This window comes from Dermacentor variabilis, unplaced genomic scaffold, assembly GCF_050947875.1.
Source record: "Dermacentor variabilis isolate Ectoservices unplaced genomic scaffold, ASM5094787v1 scaffold_12, whole genome shotgun sequence".
In the NCBI taxonomy this organism is placed as follows: Eukaryota; Metazoa; Arthropoda; class Arachnida; order Ixodida; family Ixodidae; genus Dermacentor; species Dermacentor variabilis.
The window spans coordinates 20454964-20473678 of record NW_027460280.1 but is presented as its reverse complement, the minus strand read 5'-3'; the positions used below and the strand labels follow the sequence as shown (position 1 = coordinate 20473678).

The 18715-nt window shown below is 46.5% G+C and overlaps 1 protein-coding gene across 3 annotated transcripts in view; it reads left to right on the top strand.

Moving 5' to 3' along the window:
- The window catches only part of LOC142566372 (transcription elongation regulator 1), a 332559-nt gene that overhangs the window by 49224 nt on the left and 264620 nt on the right, over positions 1-18715 (top strand). For all 3 annotated transcript variants that reach the window (XM_075677319.1, XM_075677318.1, XM_075677320.1), the window contains exon 3: positions 2466-2810. In XM_075677319.1, the coding sequence (XP_075533434.1) occupies positions 2466-2810 (345 nt within the window). The remainder of the gene's footprint in view (positions 1-2465; positions 2811-18715) is intronic.

Here is an 18715-nt window from a genome sequence, read left to right as displayed (position 1 = left end):
TAGACGCGTGAGAAACTAAGTTCGTCTGCAGTGCAGCATGAGGTTTAAAGGCATCTCTCTAAAGTTCGGAATGTCGTTTGCCGCTTCTACCGTTAGTCGCTTCTTTACCGCGTTGCGCTAGCTAGGCAGCACGACTGCAGAGCGCATTGCGTTGTATGTTAAAGCTACTGAAGTTTGCAAGAACTGAAATTGTTGGTTTCATGTGGCGCAGCAAATCCTCGCACCAGCTGTCGCGCACTTCATGTTTTGACATCTATTTTATGTGTGGCTTTGCACATGTTTAACTGTTGCTAGTTGCTCCATGCATAACTCTTGTCAATTCTATTGAGCTGCAAAGTTTTCGTCCTGCCTTGTTTGTAAAGGGTATAATCACGCTGTGTCTTATTGGAATGATACCAAGGAAGTGCTTCTTTAACAGCTTTATTCTTTTCGCTCGAGGGCATCTTAGATATTGTTTGTGTTTTTGGAAATGTGTTTAGAAAATAGGTAGTTCAGGGCGAGAATTGCTAATAGCTGCTGCATATGGTATTTTTGTTCCATTTCTCGCTGGAAAGTTCGCGTCCCGTTTGGGAAGTCGTCACACCTCTATGCTGCCTGAGCAAACTTAACACGCCGAGTGATTTGTTTGTTTCACAACGTAGTCCCTTCTTGCATGTGAGTTTTGTACTCAACTGAATTCTTTCTTATACTTACGCTGCAGACGACTAAACCGGGCCTTGCCGCCAGCGCTCATCTACTTTGACTGGCGCTGCTCTGCCTTTAAATATATCATGTGGCACCTCTCTCTAGTAATATAAAAAAAGTACTGAAAAGTTAGTCAGTCTTTAGCTTTGTACGTTTCCAAGCAGCTCCATTGGCGAATCTAAAATTGCACAAACTGCAGCGGGAACGGTAGTTCATCGGCGTATGCAGCAGAATTGCATTGGCGGTACAGCACTAACACGCGCTTTTATTAACCCGTGTGTTTGGTGACTTCGTTGGCTAGTGTGCGCGTTTCCATCAATAAATTGGCAATTACTCTTCTTGAGGCGACTTCGACTGCACTTATTCGGTGATGTCACATGTATTCATCGGCAGAAAAATCACAACGGCATATGCAGAGATTGCACCGTGCGGATTTGTTTGATATAAGTCTGCACTAACGACGGGTGCTTATTATTCAGGTACAGAAGCAGCATTGCGGCAAGGGTAGAATAAAAAAAAACCATCGAGAAATCGCATCACTCAACAAAATTTATCGGCTAGTGAACATGAGCTCCACGTCATGTAGATGGGGTTCATGGCATTTGTCTGCGGGACACACCTTGCACGTATGTGGGCCCATGTTGTCCCAAACACCGGTAACATCGTGTTCATACCCGCTCGCACAGAGGTTAGCATCTTCCCTACAGCTGTCGCAGCAGAAGCAGCAGCCTGGCACCCGAACAAAGGAGAAATCGCAGCCGCGAACTTCAGCCATCCTTGCTGCAAAGGGTTGTCGTCTACTACTGCTCCCGCGTGTACTGTTGGAAGCGTCCGCTAGGTGGCTTTCAGTGGCGCCTCTATAGGCGGTGCACGAGGCGTATAGTGAATGCATCATGTGCACGTGAGTAGTCTGAAAGAACAACGTTTCACATTGTTATTAGATTGAGTACAAGCTACAATGAGTAAGCGAACACTGACAAGCAGGTGGTCAGAGATGCCTTCCACAACTTCAACAGTGTAACAGGTAATCCTCTAGGAAAAAATACCAAATCCAGTACAGATTTGCTAGTTCCTTGCACATGTGTCGGTTCCTGAACTATTTGAATTAGGTCATGTGTTAACATCATGTAAAGTACACTGTTGCTGATGTAAAGTACATTATTGCTGTTTTGAGGAAGGGATTCAAAACGCTCCGAATTAACGCCTGCCAGGTTTAGGTCACCATTAAGTAGCAGTTTGCTTCTTTGGAACCGAGACATGTGCATAATCAGGTAACCGAGACATAATCAGGTGATGCATCAGGAGGTCTGTAAATGGCAAACAGAAAGAAGCTATGGCCCCAGCATGAGATCTTTATGCACAAACATTCAAGGCGATGAAATTGGTAATGAAAGGCCTGGTATTGATTCTGCGATGCTGCTGCTGCTTATTCCTTATCAAGAACCGGAAACATTGACCAAGCACTTCATTTCAAATTTCATCAAACAGCAGCTATCTTCAAGATGCTGAAAATGGGTAAGAACCGGAACTGTGAATCCACTTGCTGTTTGATTCCACTGCCAATGTGTCGTGATGGAAGAGCTTGCGCTAAGCGCTGTTGGAGTGGATTATGAGGATGGTTAAGGTGGACAGTAGAAGAGAGTACCACTTTACCAGGCAAGCTTCGTGTTGTCTTTGCACCTATGACTGCAAAGGTGTAAAGTTGTAGGATTTGCCTGGGAAAGAGACATCAGGCTGGTATGTAACTGCAATTAACAGGTACAAATGCTTTCTTCTAACAGGGTGGGCCACCGCCGCCACCAAGCTTTCAGAATGGTGGTGAGGCGTTTGGAGGCATGCCACCCCCACGACCGCCCATGATGCCCCCACCAGGCTTTGGCATGGGCCCTCCTCCACACCAGCAGCAGCACCCGCCACAGCAACCACCCCCGATGAGTGGGCCCCCTCCTATGGGGGGACCACCACCGGCCCTGGGACCACCCCCGGGTTTGCCACCACCAACATCTATGCATGCGCCCCCTTCTGCAGGTGCCATGCCACCCCCACAAGGGGCTCCTCCACCACAGCAACCTTGCCTCGACCTCTCTGGCGAGATATGGGTGGAGACGAAAAATGCCCAAGGAAAGGTAATCCTCTAGGTGTCTGGTTTAGAAGAACTTGTTGTTGGGTGAGTTTGTGCATGTTAGTGAACAGTTTTATAACTGAGCGAACAAACGACCACAGAGAGAGAGAGCACACAAGGACAGGTGCAGAGTTGCAACTAATCTTTATTCCACAAAGACGACAAATAAGTACATCCCAGAAATACACCACTGCGCGTGTGCGGAAAAAGCATAATCACCAAAAAAATTTCTGTTCAAGCAACACGCAACCTAACTACGTTCATCAATAAACCTCATCTCATTGTGGTACAGATAAACTGAGGTGTCACTGACACAATCTCCCTTCTTATGTGATACCCCCCGCATAACTCTCTTGCTCGGCTATCTCGGCAAATGGCACAATACCTTCACTTTCAGGATCGGCTTACACAGGCATGCTAAGCAGTGGGTAGGAAGGTGCCCGTTCACTTTATTCCTAATTGACAATTCATGTTCACACAAGCGTACATTCACACACCTTCCTGTTTAGCCTATGTAGACTTTGCCACATGATAGAGGAATCTGATAGACTACCCCAACACTGCAATCTATGTAGGTGTTGATGTGTTTTATTCCGCACCCTGGGGACCTATTCGTACTTCCTATGCGTGAGCATAATCCAGCAAGCTTTCCAGGAGCCGAAAGCACCACCTCAACTCGATAACGTTTCACAACCTTTTTTAACCCTTTGAAGGTTTCTGCCGTACATGTACGGCGGCGGTTTTCTGTCCTGGCAAGGTCTTTGCCGTACGGGTACGGTTTCGACCCTCCGTTTGAAATTTCGCACCATAATGACGATGCGGGCTCACTCGGAGGTGCTGCCACCTCATAGGACTCGGAAGCATTTGAAATTTGTGATACCTTCTTGGGGAGATAAACAGAACTGATTTCTAGCTTGAGTGCGTAGTGCAGACTGCGGCAACACCCCTTTTGCGGTTTCGGTTTCGCCGCGTGATTGCAATGGAGGCGTGCGAAACGTCATTTTTCTCTTTGTCAGCACTCTCTTGCAGGGCGATGGGAGTTCATTTCTATCTTGATTGGGGCTGCTCTTAGCTTGTTTATCACCACTGCTCGCGAGGTATTCTCGCTCTCACTGGCAACTCGCTTTCGTGGCTTCGGTTCCGCCGCGTGATCGCAACGGGGGCGCGCGAAACATAATTTTTCTCTTTGTCGGCACTCTTGTGCAGGGCGGCGGAAGTTGATTTCTATCTTGATTGGCGCTGCTCTTAGCTTGTTTATCACCACCACTCACGAGGTATTCTCACTCTCTGCGGCAACGCGCTTATGCGAGAGGGTGCCTCGGACCTCTGCCCAAGGCAGCCGCACGCAGAGATGTCATGTGTGCGCCAACACAACTTGTCGCTCCAAGAGAACAAACGCGCATTTTAGGTGTGCAGACTGTGATAAGGCGCTGTGCGTAGACCCGTGTTTCAAGGAGTACCACACTCTGAAATACTATTGAACATTTTGCAGTTCTGAGCGATGCCGACACCAAAATACTGTTCCTAATTTTTTTTTTTTAGTATTTATGATCCGCAATAAAGTAATTTGACCACCTGGGAAAGTTTTTTTCAAAATAATTCGACCCTCAAAGGGTTAAATTGTGGGAAATCTTGTGAACATAAGGCACAACTTAAAGTTTTTGATCTTTGCGTTCCTTTGCGGCTTCACTGATATTGTTTTCTGCTTTAATCTTCTTAAGCATTGCCTCTGCTACTGCTAAAATGACTGATTGCAGGAAACCAGGTTCTTCTAACCTTACAATCTGTTTGCCAAAGCTTTCGTGTATTTTATGTGTGCATGACCTCTCCAAGGCTGACTTGATACACTGGGTGGCTATAGCCGCTTCATCGTTTTCGAATGAGCCGAGTCGTAGAGCAACAAGTTCTTTTGGGACCTTGGGTTATATTCCCAGCACACAAGTTGTCAGAAGGTTATAGCATTATCTAAAAACTAGATCTTATTATCTTTTGTTAGTTCATGAGTAAAAGTTAACCCTTTGCCAAGGCGCTGAAAGATGTGTAGTACACCTGCGATGACGTCATCATATGTGGAACTGGCTCGCTTTGTTGAAAATACAAGAAAATCATCAACATAACAAAACACAGTAACAACCTGGTCACAGTCGATCCCTCCGTTTACCGCTTTGTCAAATTCGGATAAGAAAATATTGCACAACATAGGAGCAACACAGGAACCTATGCATATGCCTTGTTTCTGCATGTAAATTTCTTCAAATTGGGCGAAGGTAGAGTTTAGGTAAAACTCAAGCAACGCTAAAAAGCTATCAACACTCAACCCGGCAGAATTCTGAAAAGACACTTCGCCATTAACTTCAATACATTTTCGAACCACCTGAAGCAATGAAACATGAGGGACAGAATAAAACAAATCTTCTATGTCAATGGAAAAAGCATGACCAGTGTCATCGTTCGACTATGTGAACTTAGTAACAGCTCCCAAGGTTTTTGTTTCAAATGGGTCGCTCACTTATAGGTCCGACAAACACTTCTGCAAAAACATGCTTATGTTGTTCTGCCAAGTTCCTCTTTCACTCACAATAGATCGGAAGGGGATATTCTTGTGCGTCTTGGCTGTTGTGGAGATGGGTTTGCGCAAGGCTCGCCCTTTGAGCGACGGTCAGGAAAGGGCAACGCACTGTGCAACGCACAAAGGCGCTACGGTAGGGTTCGTCGACTCCGACACGGCGCAGGGAAGGCTCCAAAGTCAGATCGCCAACAAACGCGAGTTTATTCACCCAAGGTATAGCACAGTGTGACAGTCACGGTGCTTACGGACAAAGGCTCACCGCAAGACCGATCGAGTACGCGCGCACGCTGCACTAGGGCTAACCAAGAAGTGGTGCACAAAGCACAAGAACGAGAAGTCGCGGGAGCAAAGGTCCCATGCAACCAACTTGATGCGGGCCTGTGAGTATCTGCCGCGGCCACAAAGCGCTCAGTGGAAGAGAGCTCACGTGGAGAGGGCGCCGGGGGACCGCCACTCGAAAGGCCAATAAGGGTGCGTCCTGGTGGCACTTGCTCGCGTGGTGATTTAAGCCAGGGAGAGACAAGCATGGTTTGCGCGTGAAATTGGCTCTGGTGCGCTAGCCGTGTATGCCATGTTGCTGTTGCGACGGCAATTCCTGGAGATAAAGTTAAGCACAACACGCAAGCTGGGGGACGAGACGTGGGAAGGCACCTCAATCCCCACACCGTAAGCCATCACCTTTGCTTTTGTTGACTGAGGTAGCCAGTTTGTGCAGTTCCATTTCCCTGCACATGGAAACAGCCTTCGCCTTTATCTTTGTGGCTTTTACTGGCATAGGTTTGAAGTTCTTTTTGACAGCCAGCCATCACAGTCTCGTAAAAAAGCCCCGATGGCATTACGACAAACCCTCCTTCTTGTGAGCTCTCTCTCTGTGGGCGTTCCTTTGCGCATTTATAAAACTGTTCTTTAGGTGACGGCTGCCACAAGTCATGCAACTTGCTGTATCGTTACTGCACCATAGCGTGCCTCTATTTTCAACCTTTGCCTGTTACAATTGACTTTTATGATGCAACAAGTAATTTCAATTTGTTCAAAAAACATTGTATCTGAGAAATGTATAGTCACTGACTGATAATTTCTATGTGATCAATTATTTGGACTGCTTCCCGGCACCAACACTAGCCCCATAGACTTACTGTCTAATGACGACCGAAATTTTGGAGATCTTCCATATGTGCCGTTCGATAATTCAGACTCTGCTTGCATGTGTCGAGCAGCAATGCAATAATCTGGCTTTCATACGTCTCTGCGGCAAGGTTGTCTATGTCGCCAGTCCCTCCTTGAAAACAAAACTAGTGAAGCTTAGTTGCCCCAACACTGGCCCTGCTGAAACCACAGGACAAGTCAAGCCTGGCAAGCTAACTGTAAAGCTGCATTGTTGTGCGAGTTCCACTAGTTTGTTTTCCGCTGTCCAGTGTTTCATTTATGTGTTAGAGTGAAATCTCGTTAATGTGTACCTCATAGAATGAAGCATAATTATGCACTGAGTGGTAGTATGCGACTGCCAAGTATAAATTTGCATCTCTTGACATTTGGCGCATTGCTATCAACAAAGAAATAGATGTGATGGCACAGTAAATTTTACCTAAAATACGCACTGTGAGTTTTCTTTTTTTTTTTCCACAGCGGTGAAAAAATCCTTTTCTCTCGCGCGACTGTGCGATAGCACAAAGGCGAGCAGTGTTTCGAAACTTTGGCAGGGGACAGAGCAGCAGAGCAGACGACTCGTCCGACTTTCCCTGATGTGTGTGTATGCACCTTTGTATAACAATCTGCTACTAAGCGAAACTGCCGCCGCTTCATTGAAACGCAGTACTTGCTGCCGAGTAGTGCCAGTCGTCCTGTGCGATATGTGTGCAGTGACTGATCTACAAAGTGCCTGCCGTTATTGTGCTAGTATGCTTGCTGTATTGTACAAGTACGTTTGCCAGCAGACCGCAGCATCTGTGCCGTCGGCTTTCTTGGTGCGTGCACCACTTGTGGTTGTGCCCGCAACGCAAATCTCCAAGCATCGTATAATCTGACCAGTAATGATCGGCTACTTGCAAAAGCTGTGTGAAAGAACTACCGTATTTACCCAATTCAAACGCGAGTTTGATTTTCGTTGCTTGAGCTCGACCCTCACGTTACTTTCAAATACCAGCAAAAATTTACCATTTTAAAGCAAATATCCTAAATATCACAGTATTTATCGTTATGTTGGCAAATCTGTATGTCTTGATCCAGTCGATAAACAAGTGGATCAAAGTCAAAACTTCGTTTTTATTGGAATCGACGCCATTTTGCTGTGCTTGTGACTGGTGTTACAGTTACGGTGCTGCAGCACCCTGTGGCCTTTTGTGCTTTGACTCCATTTATTCGTGACGTTATGGCAACTTAGTGTATTCGGTATGACACCTGTTTCGAGAGACGAGCAAGTTTGGTGCCTGGAGAAGATCCAAAACTCTGCCTTGGCTTGCCGGCTCGACGCCAACGAATTAATGATTTGTGGATGGCAAGACCAATGCGAGGCCCTCTTTAAATCTGGGCCAGTAGAAAGGGCTCTGTGAACCTCGTTGTGGCTTGATGGCTTCCCCAAATGGTATGGTTTGCCACATCTCGAGGAGTATTTAGTCAAACAAGCTCAAAGATTATGCGATTCTCGCGCTATCACTTGCACCGAACCCCTTGAAGTACCGTATTTACTCGCATAATGATCGCACTCGGGTAATGATCGCACCCCTGAATTTTGTCATCAAAATTAGATTTTTAAAATTTCCCGTGTAATGATCTCACCTGAACTTGCTGCCGCGATATGTCATGTGCCAAGTCTAGCTAATAATGATCGCGCTTACCATCTGTCGAATGCTACGCGAACGACTCTTCAAGGCAAACCAAGTGGTCTGCACGCGCCAAACATTCTTAAGCAGATGCCCCATTTCATTCCTTTAATCACCTTCCGCACTTCCATGACAAAAAAAAAAAAAAAAAAACTACAACCACACTTGCCTTTATTATGTGTAGGCTTTATAATGGCTGTGGTCAACAACAACAACAACAGCAAAGGCGCTTTTCGATTCTTCTCGTCTGCACTCGTGGGCACGCAACAAACCGCGAGGGGCAATGATAGCAGGCACGTTTACTCTGATAGTTTAGAAGTGTACCCTGTTCATACGCTGGTGCTCATAACACAGCTAAGATATTCGCCCACCCTTAGCGGAAACGTGCCGTATTAGGATAGTAGTGAAGACAAATTCCGCAGTTTCCGCAGCATGCCCGCCATGTGTTCCTATGTCACTGGCAGCTAAGCGCGCCCATCTGTTTCTGTCCCCTCAAAGTGGACATGGCTACGTTATTGCCGCAAACTTGCCGATATTAACGATATTATTCATTACAGATATGGAAGAAACTGTTTCAATGCACGTGGTGTACTCACGAGAAGAAAAAAAATCGCTTTCAGCGCGTTCGGCTTGCTCCGCCGGCCGCCATTTTTGTTTTGGTGTCCCACTACATACAGCGGCAGCCACCTATTTGTTGACCTGTTGTCATCCCGAAGCAAACGCAAAATGAACATTTGTTTTTTTTTGCAGGAAGTTTTAACTCGCGTGATGATCGCACCCCTGAATTAGCGTGAATTTTTTTTTTGACAAAAAAGTGCGATCATTATGCGAGTAAATACGGTAAATGGCTGTCAGTGCTCTTGGCACTGATGGCAATTTTGGCGCAGCGCCAAAAACACTTGTCGGGGCTACTTTCGGTGTCGAGCCATGCAAAATTTCGCAAAAGTGAAACTACTTCTAAAAGGAAACAGCCAAGAAAACACGTTTCTGAATTGTGATTTCTTGAATAAAGTTACAATTTCTTCTTCCTTTCATCTTGCGTTGCATTTGTGGTTTTATTTTTATTTCTCTTGACTGGGAAGTCGACCCTCGTGTTACAATCGTGGTCGTGTTACACTCGAGTAAATACGGTTATCATGTTTGAGAATTCAATCCTGATCAAAAGTGTCTATGTGACACAGGTGTAGGTGTGAGATATCAGTGAAGCAAAGCTTTATTGGGGTGTTAAAAAGGCGGCAAATTGGGTCTGCCAGGTGTTTCTGGTGGGCGTGAGTAGTGCCTGCTCTAGTTTGTTCAGGTACCGCATCACGTCGCTGTTGCCACCCATGCATTCGACTGTTTCGAAACAGGCCAAGGCTCTCCTGCGTCTGTGCTACCGTTTGTATATCACAAACCTGTTCTTCCTTCTCGGGACTACCCATAACCAAGTCTACTACCGTATTTACTCGCATAATGGACGCACTCTCTTTCCAGAAAAATATGTGCGAAATTGGGAAGCGTGTTCAATATGTGGGGTAAGTTCAATATGTGGAGTAAAATTTTGAGCAATTTTTTTTTCCACGGCCACCGCTAAAAAAAAGTCAGTTTCGCCCAAAATGCAAAGCATCAGTTGCCATAGCAAATGTGTAGACAGCTACACGAAGTAAGGATAGTAGTTTTTTGGGCTGTACGTATAAACTTGCAAATATTTGCTTCAATGCAAACTGAGCGACGAGAACACACCACGCACAAACGCATGAGCTGCCATTGACTTAGTCCCTGATGCAGATCGCTTTCAAGATAGGGCGCACCGCGGCCGTGCAATGCGTAGTTGCTGCCGAAGTGAAATGCCGTGCCGTCCCGCCTCTCTCCCCTCCCCCTGGAACAATGCGCGCAACAGATGATGGCATGTTTCTTTTTCGCTTTCCTCTATTGTACTGTGATTGTCAGCGCCCCTCGAGCACAGTTGTGCAATAAGCAGTTGCTGCCAGAGTGCAATGCCGCCGCCTCTCCCCCTAGGGCCTTTTCAGAGTGTCTACCAACCGGGAAAACCGGGGAAATTGTGCTTCTATCAGGGAAAATTAGCTGTAACTTTATTGAAATGGAATTAAAGTAATGTTAATGCTGGCTCCAGTAACAGAGGAATCACAATGAATCGTCATTGATGCAGTGTCATCGGCACGATGTATTGCCAGAATAGTTAACGACCGATTTTCCAGACGCCCGATTTTTCGGACATGCCTGATAATTCGCACAGCATTGCGGCACCACCACGTACTCCATATAGTCAATGTATATTGCCCTGACTGCAGGTCTGAAATGGCATTATTCAAAGCCGCCGCCACCGCCGCTATTTTGATTATCTCGCCGCCTCGGACCGGCACTCTCTGACGCAGATCCGCTGGCAGCCGTAGCCACCACCGCTGCAACGTTAGGCCTAGCTGCTTCTACGTTGGCTATTAAGCTTCTTGCCGTGCGGTGCCATGTTTGTCATTGAAAGATTTCGCCACTGTCAGCAATGGCACTGACTCCGCCTTTGTAATCCTCGCGATTGGCTTCGAAGCTTGCAGAGCACAGCGTGTTGCGTAATGCCAGTCTTCGAAAGTTAGCTTCGCCTCAATACAGCATTGTTAGGCGGTGAAGCATAACAAGCGTGGGAAGGGGCCATTGTCACGGGCTACAGTATGTATTCCTTAATTATACACGCGTGCACCCCCGTCTCCTGTCACGGTACGAGCACTGATATGCCTAATATGTGTACTGGCAGGTCTTCAGAGCTTTTTCGGACGTGCCTGTTGCAATTTCAACCCTTAAGGGCAGTTAAAGACATGCATTCATTTTTTTCGGACTGCCTGATTTTTCGTATGTTTTTGCGGCCCCTAGGGAGTCCAAAAAAATCGGATATTGACTATACAACTGACCAAGAGAATGCTTCAAATCATCCATGGGGTGAAAGCATGGCAGAAGGAGGATGAAAACAGAAAGGACCGACGCAGTGAGGAATTAACGGGAAAGGAAGTGTGCCGGGCCGCCTCTTTGAAGGAGCTTGAGCTCAAAAAACAAAGTGTTGGCTGACGCTGAGATGCAGGTGTCCCTCATCCAAACCAAAATAAACTCTTTAAAGCAGTGAAACGCAACACTGACATGTTGTGTACGGGCTGAGAGTATGGCAGGACAGTTGAGGTTGACTTCCCAGCTGCTGAGAGAGAATCTTAGTTGTGACCAAGTTCAGGCCTCACACCGATGAGCTTGCTATCAGTTGATAGAAATAGCTCATATTCAGAAATATTTACTTATGTATGCATCTCCTTTTCATTCGTATTTGAAAATGTTCGACTCAATTTGGAATGGGTTTTACCATTTTTTAGCTGTGCATTTTACTAACACCTTCCTTCTGTTTTCTTTTCAAATAAAATAGATATTACTCCTTACTATTCAAACTGGATTAAGTCATTTTTTTGTTTCAACATGCTTACTAGAGGGACAGTATCGGGCAACACTGTGTCAGCCTGTCTTGACATAAAACAAAGTTCTGGCTCAGTCAGGGAATTTTGCTGAGGTGCTCAGGGAATTTGGAAATGTCAACTTGGTAGACACCCTGCTTTTGCGCGACGAAAAACTACGTGGGAGATTGAACTGTGATTGTCCACTTCCCTTGAGTGCTTTCACTCCCACCTACATCATGCTGCACGCGGCAACGGTGACGACGGCAGAAATGCGTCTGGAGCGTCCATATAACTGCTGTTGCAATAATAGTTGGAGACATGATACGATTTGCCGTCCGACACGGCGTTGGACACACTCACACCCGCCAGACTCCATATCAGATCATACCGTGTGACTCCTACTTTATGGCAGCAGGTTCAGGGTGCGGTCATTATGCGAGAAAAAGAAGAAAAAAAACCCGCACACTTGACTGGAAAAGCGAGGCGGTGCGTTCATTATGTGAGTGTGTTCATTATGTGAGTAAATACACCGGGTGTACCAACAACCAACCGACCAACCAACTGGTAAAACAGGGAAAACTGGGAATTCTCAGGGATTTTGAGTAGTCTGGAAATACTCTGTGAAAACTCGGGGAATTTGCGCTTCTATCAGGGAAAAGTAGCTGTAATTTTGTTGAAACGGAACGAAAGTTGCTGTAATGCTGGCTCGAGTAAGCTAGAGGAGTTGCAACGAATTGTCTTTAGCGCCATGTCATCGGCTGGAGGATTTGCCAGTGTACAGTCAAAGGCCGACTTTCCGGATGCCCGATAATTCGGACGGCTTCGCGGCACCACCAAATACCCCAAGGAACGTCTTTAAAAACGTATCTGAAATTTTGGACGCAAGACCCCTTCGCCGTTCGATTTTCCGGACTTTTTGCCGTGACCGAAGGTGCGAAACGGCATTAATAAAAGCCACCACCGCTGCCGTTTCGATTGCCTCGCCGCCTCGAACCGGCACTCTCGCATGAAGATCTAATGGCAGCTGTAGCCACCACCACTGCGCCGCTAGGCCTAGCTGCTTCGACGTTCGCTATTAAGCTTCTTGCCGTTCGGTGCCGTGTTTTTCATTGAAAGAATTGCGGCTGTCAGCAATGGCACCGACTCCGCCTTTGTGATCATCGCGATTCCATGGCTTCAATGCTCGGAAAGCACAATGCGTTGCATAAAGCCGGTTTCCAAAAGTTAGTTTTGCATTAGTACAGTTGTGCCATGCGGTGAAGCATACAAAAATGTATTGCGGTGAAGCATAACAAGTGTGGGAAGGGGCAATTCTTACGGGATACAATATGTTGAGACAAAGCGAAAAAAAAAAAAAACACGAGGGCAAGAGAAGGAAACGAAGACGCAGCGCTAGTTATGTACTACCAACTAGCCCACCAGTTTGGTCTCTTGAACACATTATGTATTCCTTAATTATACACGCATGCACCCGTCATCTCCTGTCACAGTAGGAGCACCGATATGCTTAATAAGTGTGCTGGCAGGCCTTCACAGCTTTTTGTAATGATCCTGTGGTGAGTTAAACCCATAGGGGCAATAAAAGACATGCATTCCTTTTTTTGAACTGCCTATTTTTTCGGACGTTCTCGGGGCCCCAGAGAGTTAGAAAAATCGAACGTTGACTGTACAACTGATCAAGAGGATGCTTCAAATGGTCCGTGGGGCGAACGCGCGGCGGAAGGAGGACGAGAACAGAAAGGACCTACACATTGAGCATTGAGCAATGGGAAAGGAAGCATGTCTTTCAAGGAGCTTGAGCTCAAAAAACAAAGTGGTGGCCGACACCGAGACACAGGTGACCATCATCCAAACCAAATAAACACTTAAAAAGCAGTGGAACGCAACACTGAGCCGTTGTGTGCGGGCTGAGAGTATGTCAGGACAGTTGAGGTTGACTTTCCAGCTGCTGAGAGAGAATCTCACTTGTTACAAAGTTCGGGCCTCATACCAATGAGCTTGCTATAAGTTGATAGAAATAGCTCATATTTGAAAATATTTGCTTATGTATGCATCTCCTTTTTATTCCTATTTGAGAATGCTCGACTCAATTTGCAATGTGTTTTACCATTTTTTTCGAAGATATTTTATTCGCTGTGCATATTACTAACACCTGCCTTCTGTTTTCTTTTGGAACAAAATAAACGTTGCTCCTTACTATTCAAACTGGATTAAGTCATATTTTTTAACATGCTCGCTAGAGAGTGACAGCATTGGGCGACATGGTGTCAGCCCATCTTTACATAAAACAAATTTCTGGGTCACTCAGGGAATTTTGCAAAGGCACTCAGGGAAAACCTGGAGAACTTGGTAGACACCAAGTAGGTAGTAAGTAGACACCGACTTGGTATTTTGGCATCCGTAGCTGGGGTGATGATGGGAACATCAGCATCAGCCAGTGCGAATGAGTTGAAGTTGCCTTCTGTCTCTTTGCCAATGATTCTGTGCACAGGTTTGTAGAGATGGTTTGCAAACCTGGTGAGCAATGTCAGGCACGCCTGCGTGCTGCTGGGAAAAACCTGGCATGTGCAGAACACTTTCAGATCTTTACAGGTGCGAGCTCTCTCCAAGAATGTTATATAGTAAAACCTCGTTAAACCGTACCAGGCTAAACAGTAGTTTCGTTTTAAAAGTAGTAAAGTCAAATCCCCGACTCAGCGGCCATTGAATGTAATCTGTTTTGTATCCGCATAAACCGTACCAGCTTATTGCGTACGTATCGATTAACACATAGTGTTTCCACTTTTCGTCGCACAAACACGGCGGTGCATCGTCTCCACCGGCCGGCTCGGCAGAACAACAAGCCTCAGAGATTAGAAGAACGGCCCCCAAGTGCCCTGTGCGTTTGCGCGTGAAGCCACATCAACATCAACATCATTTCGGCGTTGTGGCGTCATGCAAGCAAGGACTCGCGTTGCCAAAGCTCGGATTAAAAAGACGCCGGGTGCTCAGCATAGAAGAAAAATTAGACATAGTTGGTGCTATAGAACGTGACACGAAGAAGTCAGCGCTGGCACGCAGCAGGGTTCTACTGTTGACTACGGTGTGTGGCATTTGGAATGCGAAGAAGTTGCTCGGCAGCGCTGCTGCGACCGCGAAGAGATGTCGGTTACGAGGTTCGACTTTTCGCCATCGTTGCCTCTATTGTTGCGAAAGTGCCGCCTAGCGACAGTGATGAGGATGAGACGGGAAGCGACAGCACAGGCAATTCAGGCCTGACAGTGGCAGAAGCTGCGCGTTACGTTAGCCTCAAGAATGCAATTGTCACGACGACAACAGCACTCCGCAATGAAAAAGGCACCCCGCGACTTCTGCAACTCTACCGTGGCCATGCATGGAGAATATGCAACGACAACGACGAATTTGCCATGCGAGTGTTTGCCGAGGAGGCTGGCGGAAATGCTGGCTCGCAGCATCAGTAAGTTTGAGGCCGCTGGTGTGTCTACTAGGCCGCCGCGGCATCAAACGAAAATAACACTTTTGTCGCGCGAAGAGAATAAATGCTGCATGTTTTTTTCCTCTTCCATGGCACTCTCTACGAGTTCCATTTTTGACAGGTAAGTGGGCGTTCTCATGCTATTTCGGTTAAGCAGTACTACCGTTTAGTACATACTTTTTCCAAGCTCCGGCCAACTACGGTGTAACGAGGTGTCACTGTACAGTGAAATCTTGATATAATGAACTTCAGGGGACTGCAGCAAATTGTTATTCTGAAAGGTCGTTATAGTTAAAGCCCAAAAATTAACAATTCCGACGCAGACGCTGAGAAAACTACTAAGAAAAATGAAGCTCAATGTCGCCTCCAAAGCGCAATGTTTCTTGCTGTTTGCTTGTTTTTCATATTCCTTCCGTTGGACACCGCAACTGTGTCGCTCAAGGCGGACACCTGAAATATCCCAAAGCACAAGCGTGCGTAAACGACACTGTCCGGAAAGCGCAAAGTGGGACGTGTGGCATCCCCATGAGTATGGAGGTTACATTCCTCCACGCGTGTAGCTAGTACGGTCGCATAAAGAAGCGTAAAAGAAAGTGGTGTACAAAAAGAAGGGCGAAAGAATGAAGATACATGCCTCTGTGTCTAGGCGACGCTTGCCTGGGCGAAGCATGTGCTAGCAAAGCCTGATGCGATGTCGCCTCTGCAATGTCATCTCTGCCATGGATTTTAAAAAATTCTCTCCCGCGCTTTTTTATTGAGCGCTGACTCAGGTTTTCTGAACATGTGCGCCGCAGCGTCTGCTTTCTGTGCCTTGTAATCTACTAGCCTTCTGTTTTGGCTGCTGTGAAGGATACACGAAAATTTAAGAATCCCAGATTTCTGAATATTACTTCAAATTACTGAGGTGTTGTGAACATGACAAATATTGTATAACGTTTGTTATTCCAAAAAGTTCAGGATTCTAAAGTTGGTAGTGCCGAAATATTTTTACATCGAAACTCTAAGAAGTCAGCAGGGGAGTTTCAAAAGTTGGTTAATCTGAAAAGTTCGTTAATGCGGTGTTTGTAGTAACGAGGTTTCACTGTAGCAAATGTATGGCACCAAGCATGTTGATGTTGCAGCCCTTGTTGGCATCATATGCGATGAGCATGCTTACAAGACTCTTGCGGTACAGTAGTGCAGTCCAAATAACGATATAAAAAAGAATGAAAAATCTGATTGTTCTAACTAACCAGTGCTATGTCTGGACTGCCGTTAAAAAAATAGCGTGGGAGGAACCCTACCCAACATACCTTCGAAGCTCTGAAATCAAATTTGCCACTTGCGCTAAAAATGACGTAAAAAGTAAGCAGTGGAAAAGGAAACGTTTATTCCTCTAAACCGTGTGTCAAGTGTTACGTGCACTAAAATGGTAAAAAAATCTGCATTTGCTTCATGGGAGTTTAAAGTCAACAAATGCGATGTGCATTGCATCCAGCTGTTGCGTGAACATTGGCGGCAATAATTTTGCTTGCTTGAAATCAATGAGCGAATCGATCGGGGTCGGTGTCAAGAGACGGGCCATTGTCAATCAAATCTCCACTGCTGCTGCTGTCATCGCCTTCGTCACAATGCTGCCGTCTGTCGCGACAGTGATTGCCTCTTCGGATATGTCTTCGCAGAACAAGGCAGCACTCACAAAATCCTTCATCGGAGCACCTTCCATTTCATCGTCAGTAGCGATGTGCTCCCAGAGCTCGGTAATGTCAGCGGCTTCCACAGTGTTGGTTTCGCAATCATGGTGGTTTTTGTCCCGGTGCACAAAGTTCACCTTTTCTGTTGATCGGCTTGGCCCCTGGTTGCAGCCGTCATGATCGCGGTGCTTCTGCGCAGGCTCGTACTTGCAAAATTTGCAGCCTCGTCTCAAGGGACACAGCTTTGTGCTTTATCAGCACCATCTACTAACTTCAGGGTGTAGAAAGGGCAGGCGCTGCTTCATTTCTTCCTTCCTTTCTTTCTTTCCCCCCTCTCTTTTCACGCATGGAGCATAGTTGCAAGCATAGTGGGGCATGATTGCGGGCAATGCGGACACAAAGCGTCTGGCGTCATCTTGTGGTGCGCTGCTCCAACTCATGATGCTCTCTGTGGCTTTTGTAACTAGCCTGCGGGCAGTACTTCATCTGCCTGCGCGCTGTGACATGCACCGTCAGGGCTCCCACAGAGTTAATGCATTTGCGCGACTGATTTTTCGGACGAATCTTCGTGCCCACCTTATTGAATATTCCGCTGGCTTGGCCTCCAGTGGCCTGCTTATAGCCTCCAAGATTGGCAGACGTGCTATCCTCCGGTCTCGGAGGCCATGCCCGCTCTTCCTTGGCTGACAAAATGCACCAGGAGATGCCTTATTTTTCTTTTTTTCATCAGCATGATTGTCATAATCACTTGGTGCGGAATTTTAAAAAGTTTTGGTTGCCATTCTGCGCATGCTTTTTCCACAGAGCAAGTGTGTCTCGAAGACGACGACGCATCTGTATGTGTCTGTTTGTGCAGCTCATTTGTGTGCTTGGCACCGCCTCCTTCGCGAGAGCCAAGTGGTGCGAACAAATGTGGATCGTTTCTTCGATCCCCATGGCAATCTTCATTGGCGGAGATCGCCAACACAGTGACGCTCTTGGCGACTGTATAGGAGACCACAGAGATGACGTCACTCTTGCACAAATCCAAGCAAATATGATCGCCTCTAAGCATAGTATGAGGCAGGGCATTATCAGAGATTTTTTCTAAACTGCTCTAAGCCTGATAAATTTTATTGTTTGGCCAGAACGAATTTTGCAGACTATTTTTTGGTCCCCATGAGTTCCGGAAAAATCGGTCGGCGACTGGATACACTGCGCACTGACGATCAGATCTGTAAAGTATTACACCACTGCACGCTGCGAAAACAGCTGAAATTTCAAACCAAATGCCGTTTGCCCTTAACTCTTTCATTCACTCTTTCGTGCACTTTCAGAATCAGTTAAATTTTCGGGCTTCGGCGATGTTGTCATTATTGACTGACCTTTTTGCGAACTGATGTGCGTATGTGGTAGAAAAAAAAGGCGTGGCTGTCAGCTTCTGCCGTGGTCAAGAAAAAAAGCATGCGCTGTCATGTCGCTGCGCAGTTATCAAAACTCACTCCCATGGCACTGTCCCGCGTGGCTGCGTTGCGAGAGAAGCGTCGTGCTCGAAACTATGTTGCATCTGCACTTCAATTTAGTGATGAGGACTCGAGTTATGATTCCGAAGATAACAGCAAAGCAGGTTCAAGCTCTGACGTCAACAGTGTTTTGAGTCAGCATGGGACATCCGCAGCTGTTCACTGGCGAGTTTCCTATACGGCCTTGAGTGGTCTCCTTTGTTGTGGGTGCTTTACTGCTGATCTTTTTGCACGAGCTGAGAGCTCTACTGATCGTCTTCAGGTTGCATACTTCGCTTGGTTATGATGTGCTGCCATTGGCAGCAAAGAAACTTCCGTTCACGCCAAGAAGGCTGCCCATAGCACATCTTGGCTCATCATTACGGATCAGTGCAAGACAGTTTACAATGACGGTGGTTTCTTTCTGCTCTTCTTCTCTGCCGAGGTGATAAAGGCAACCTGCAAAA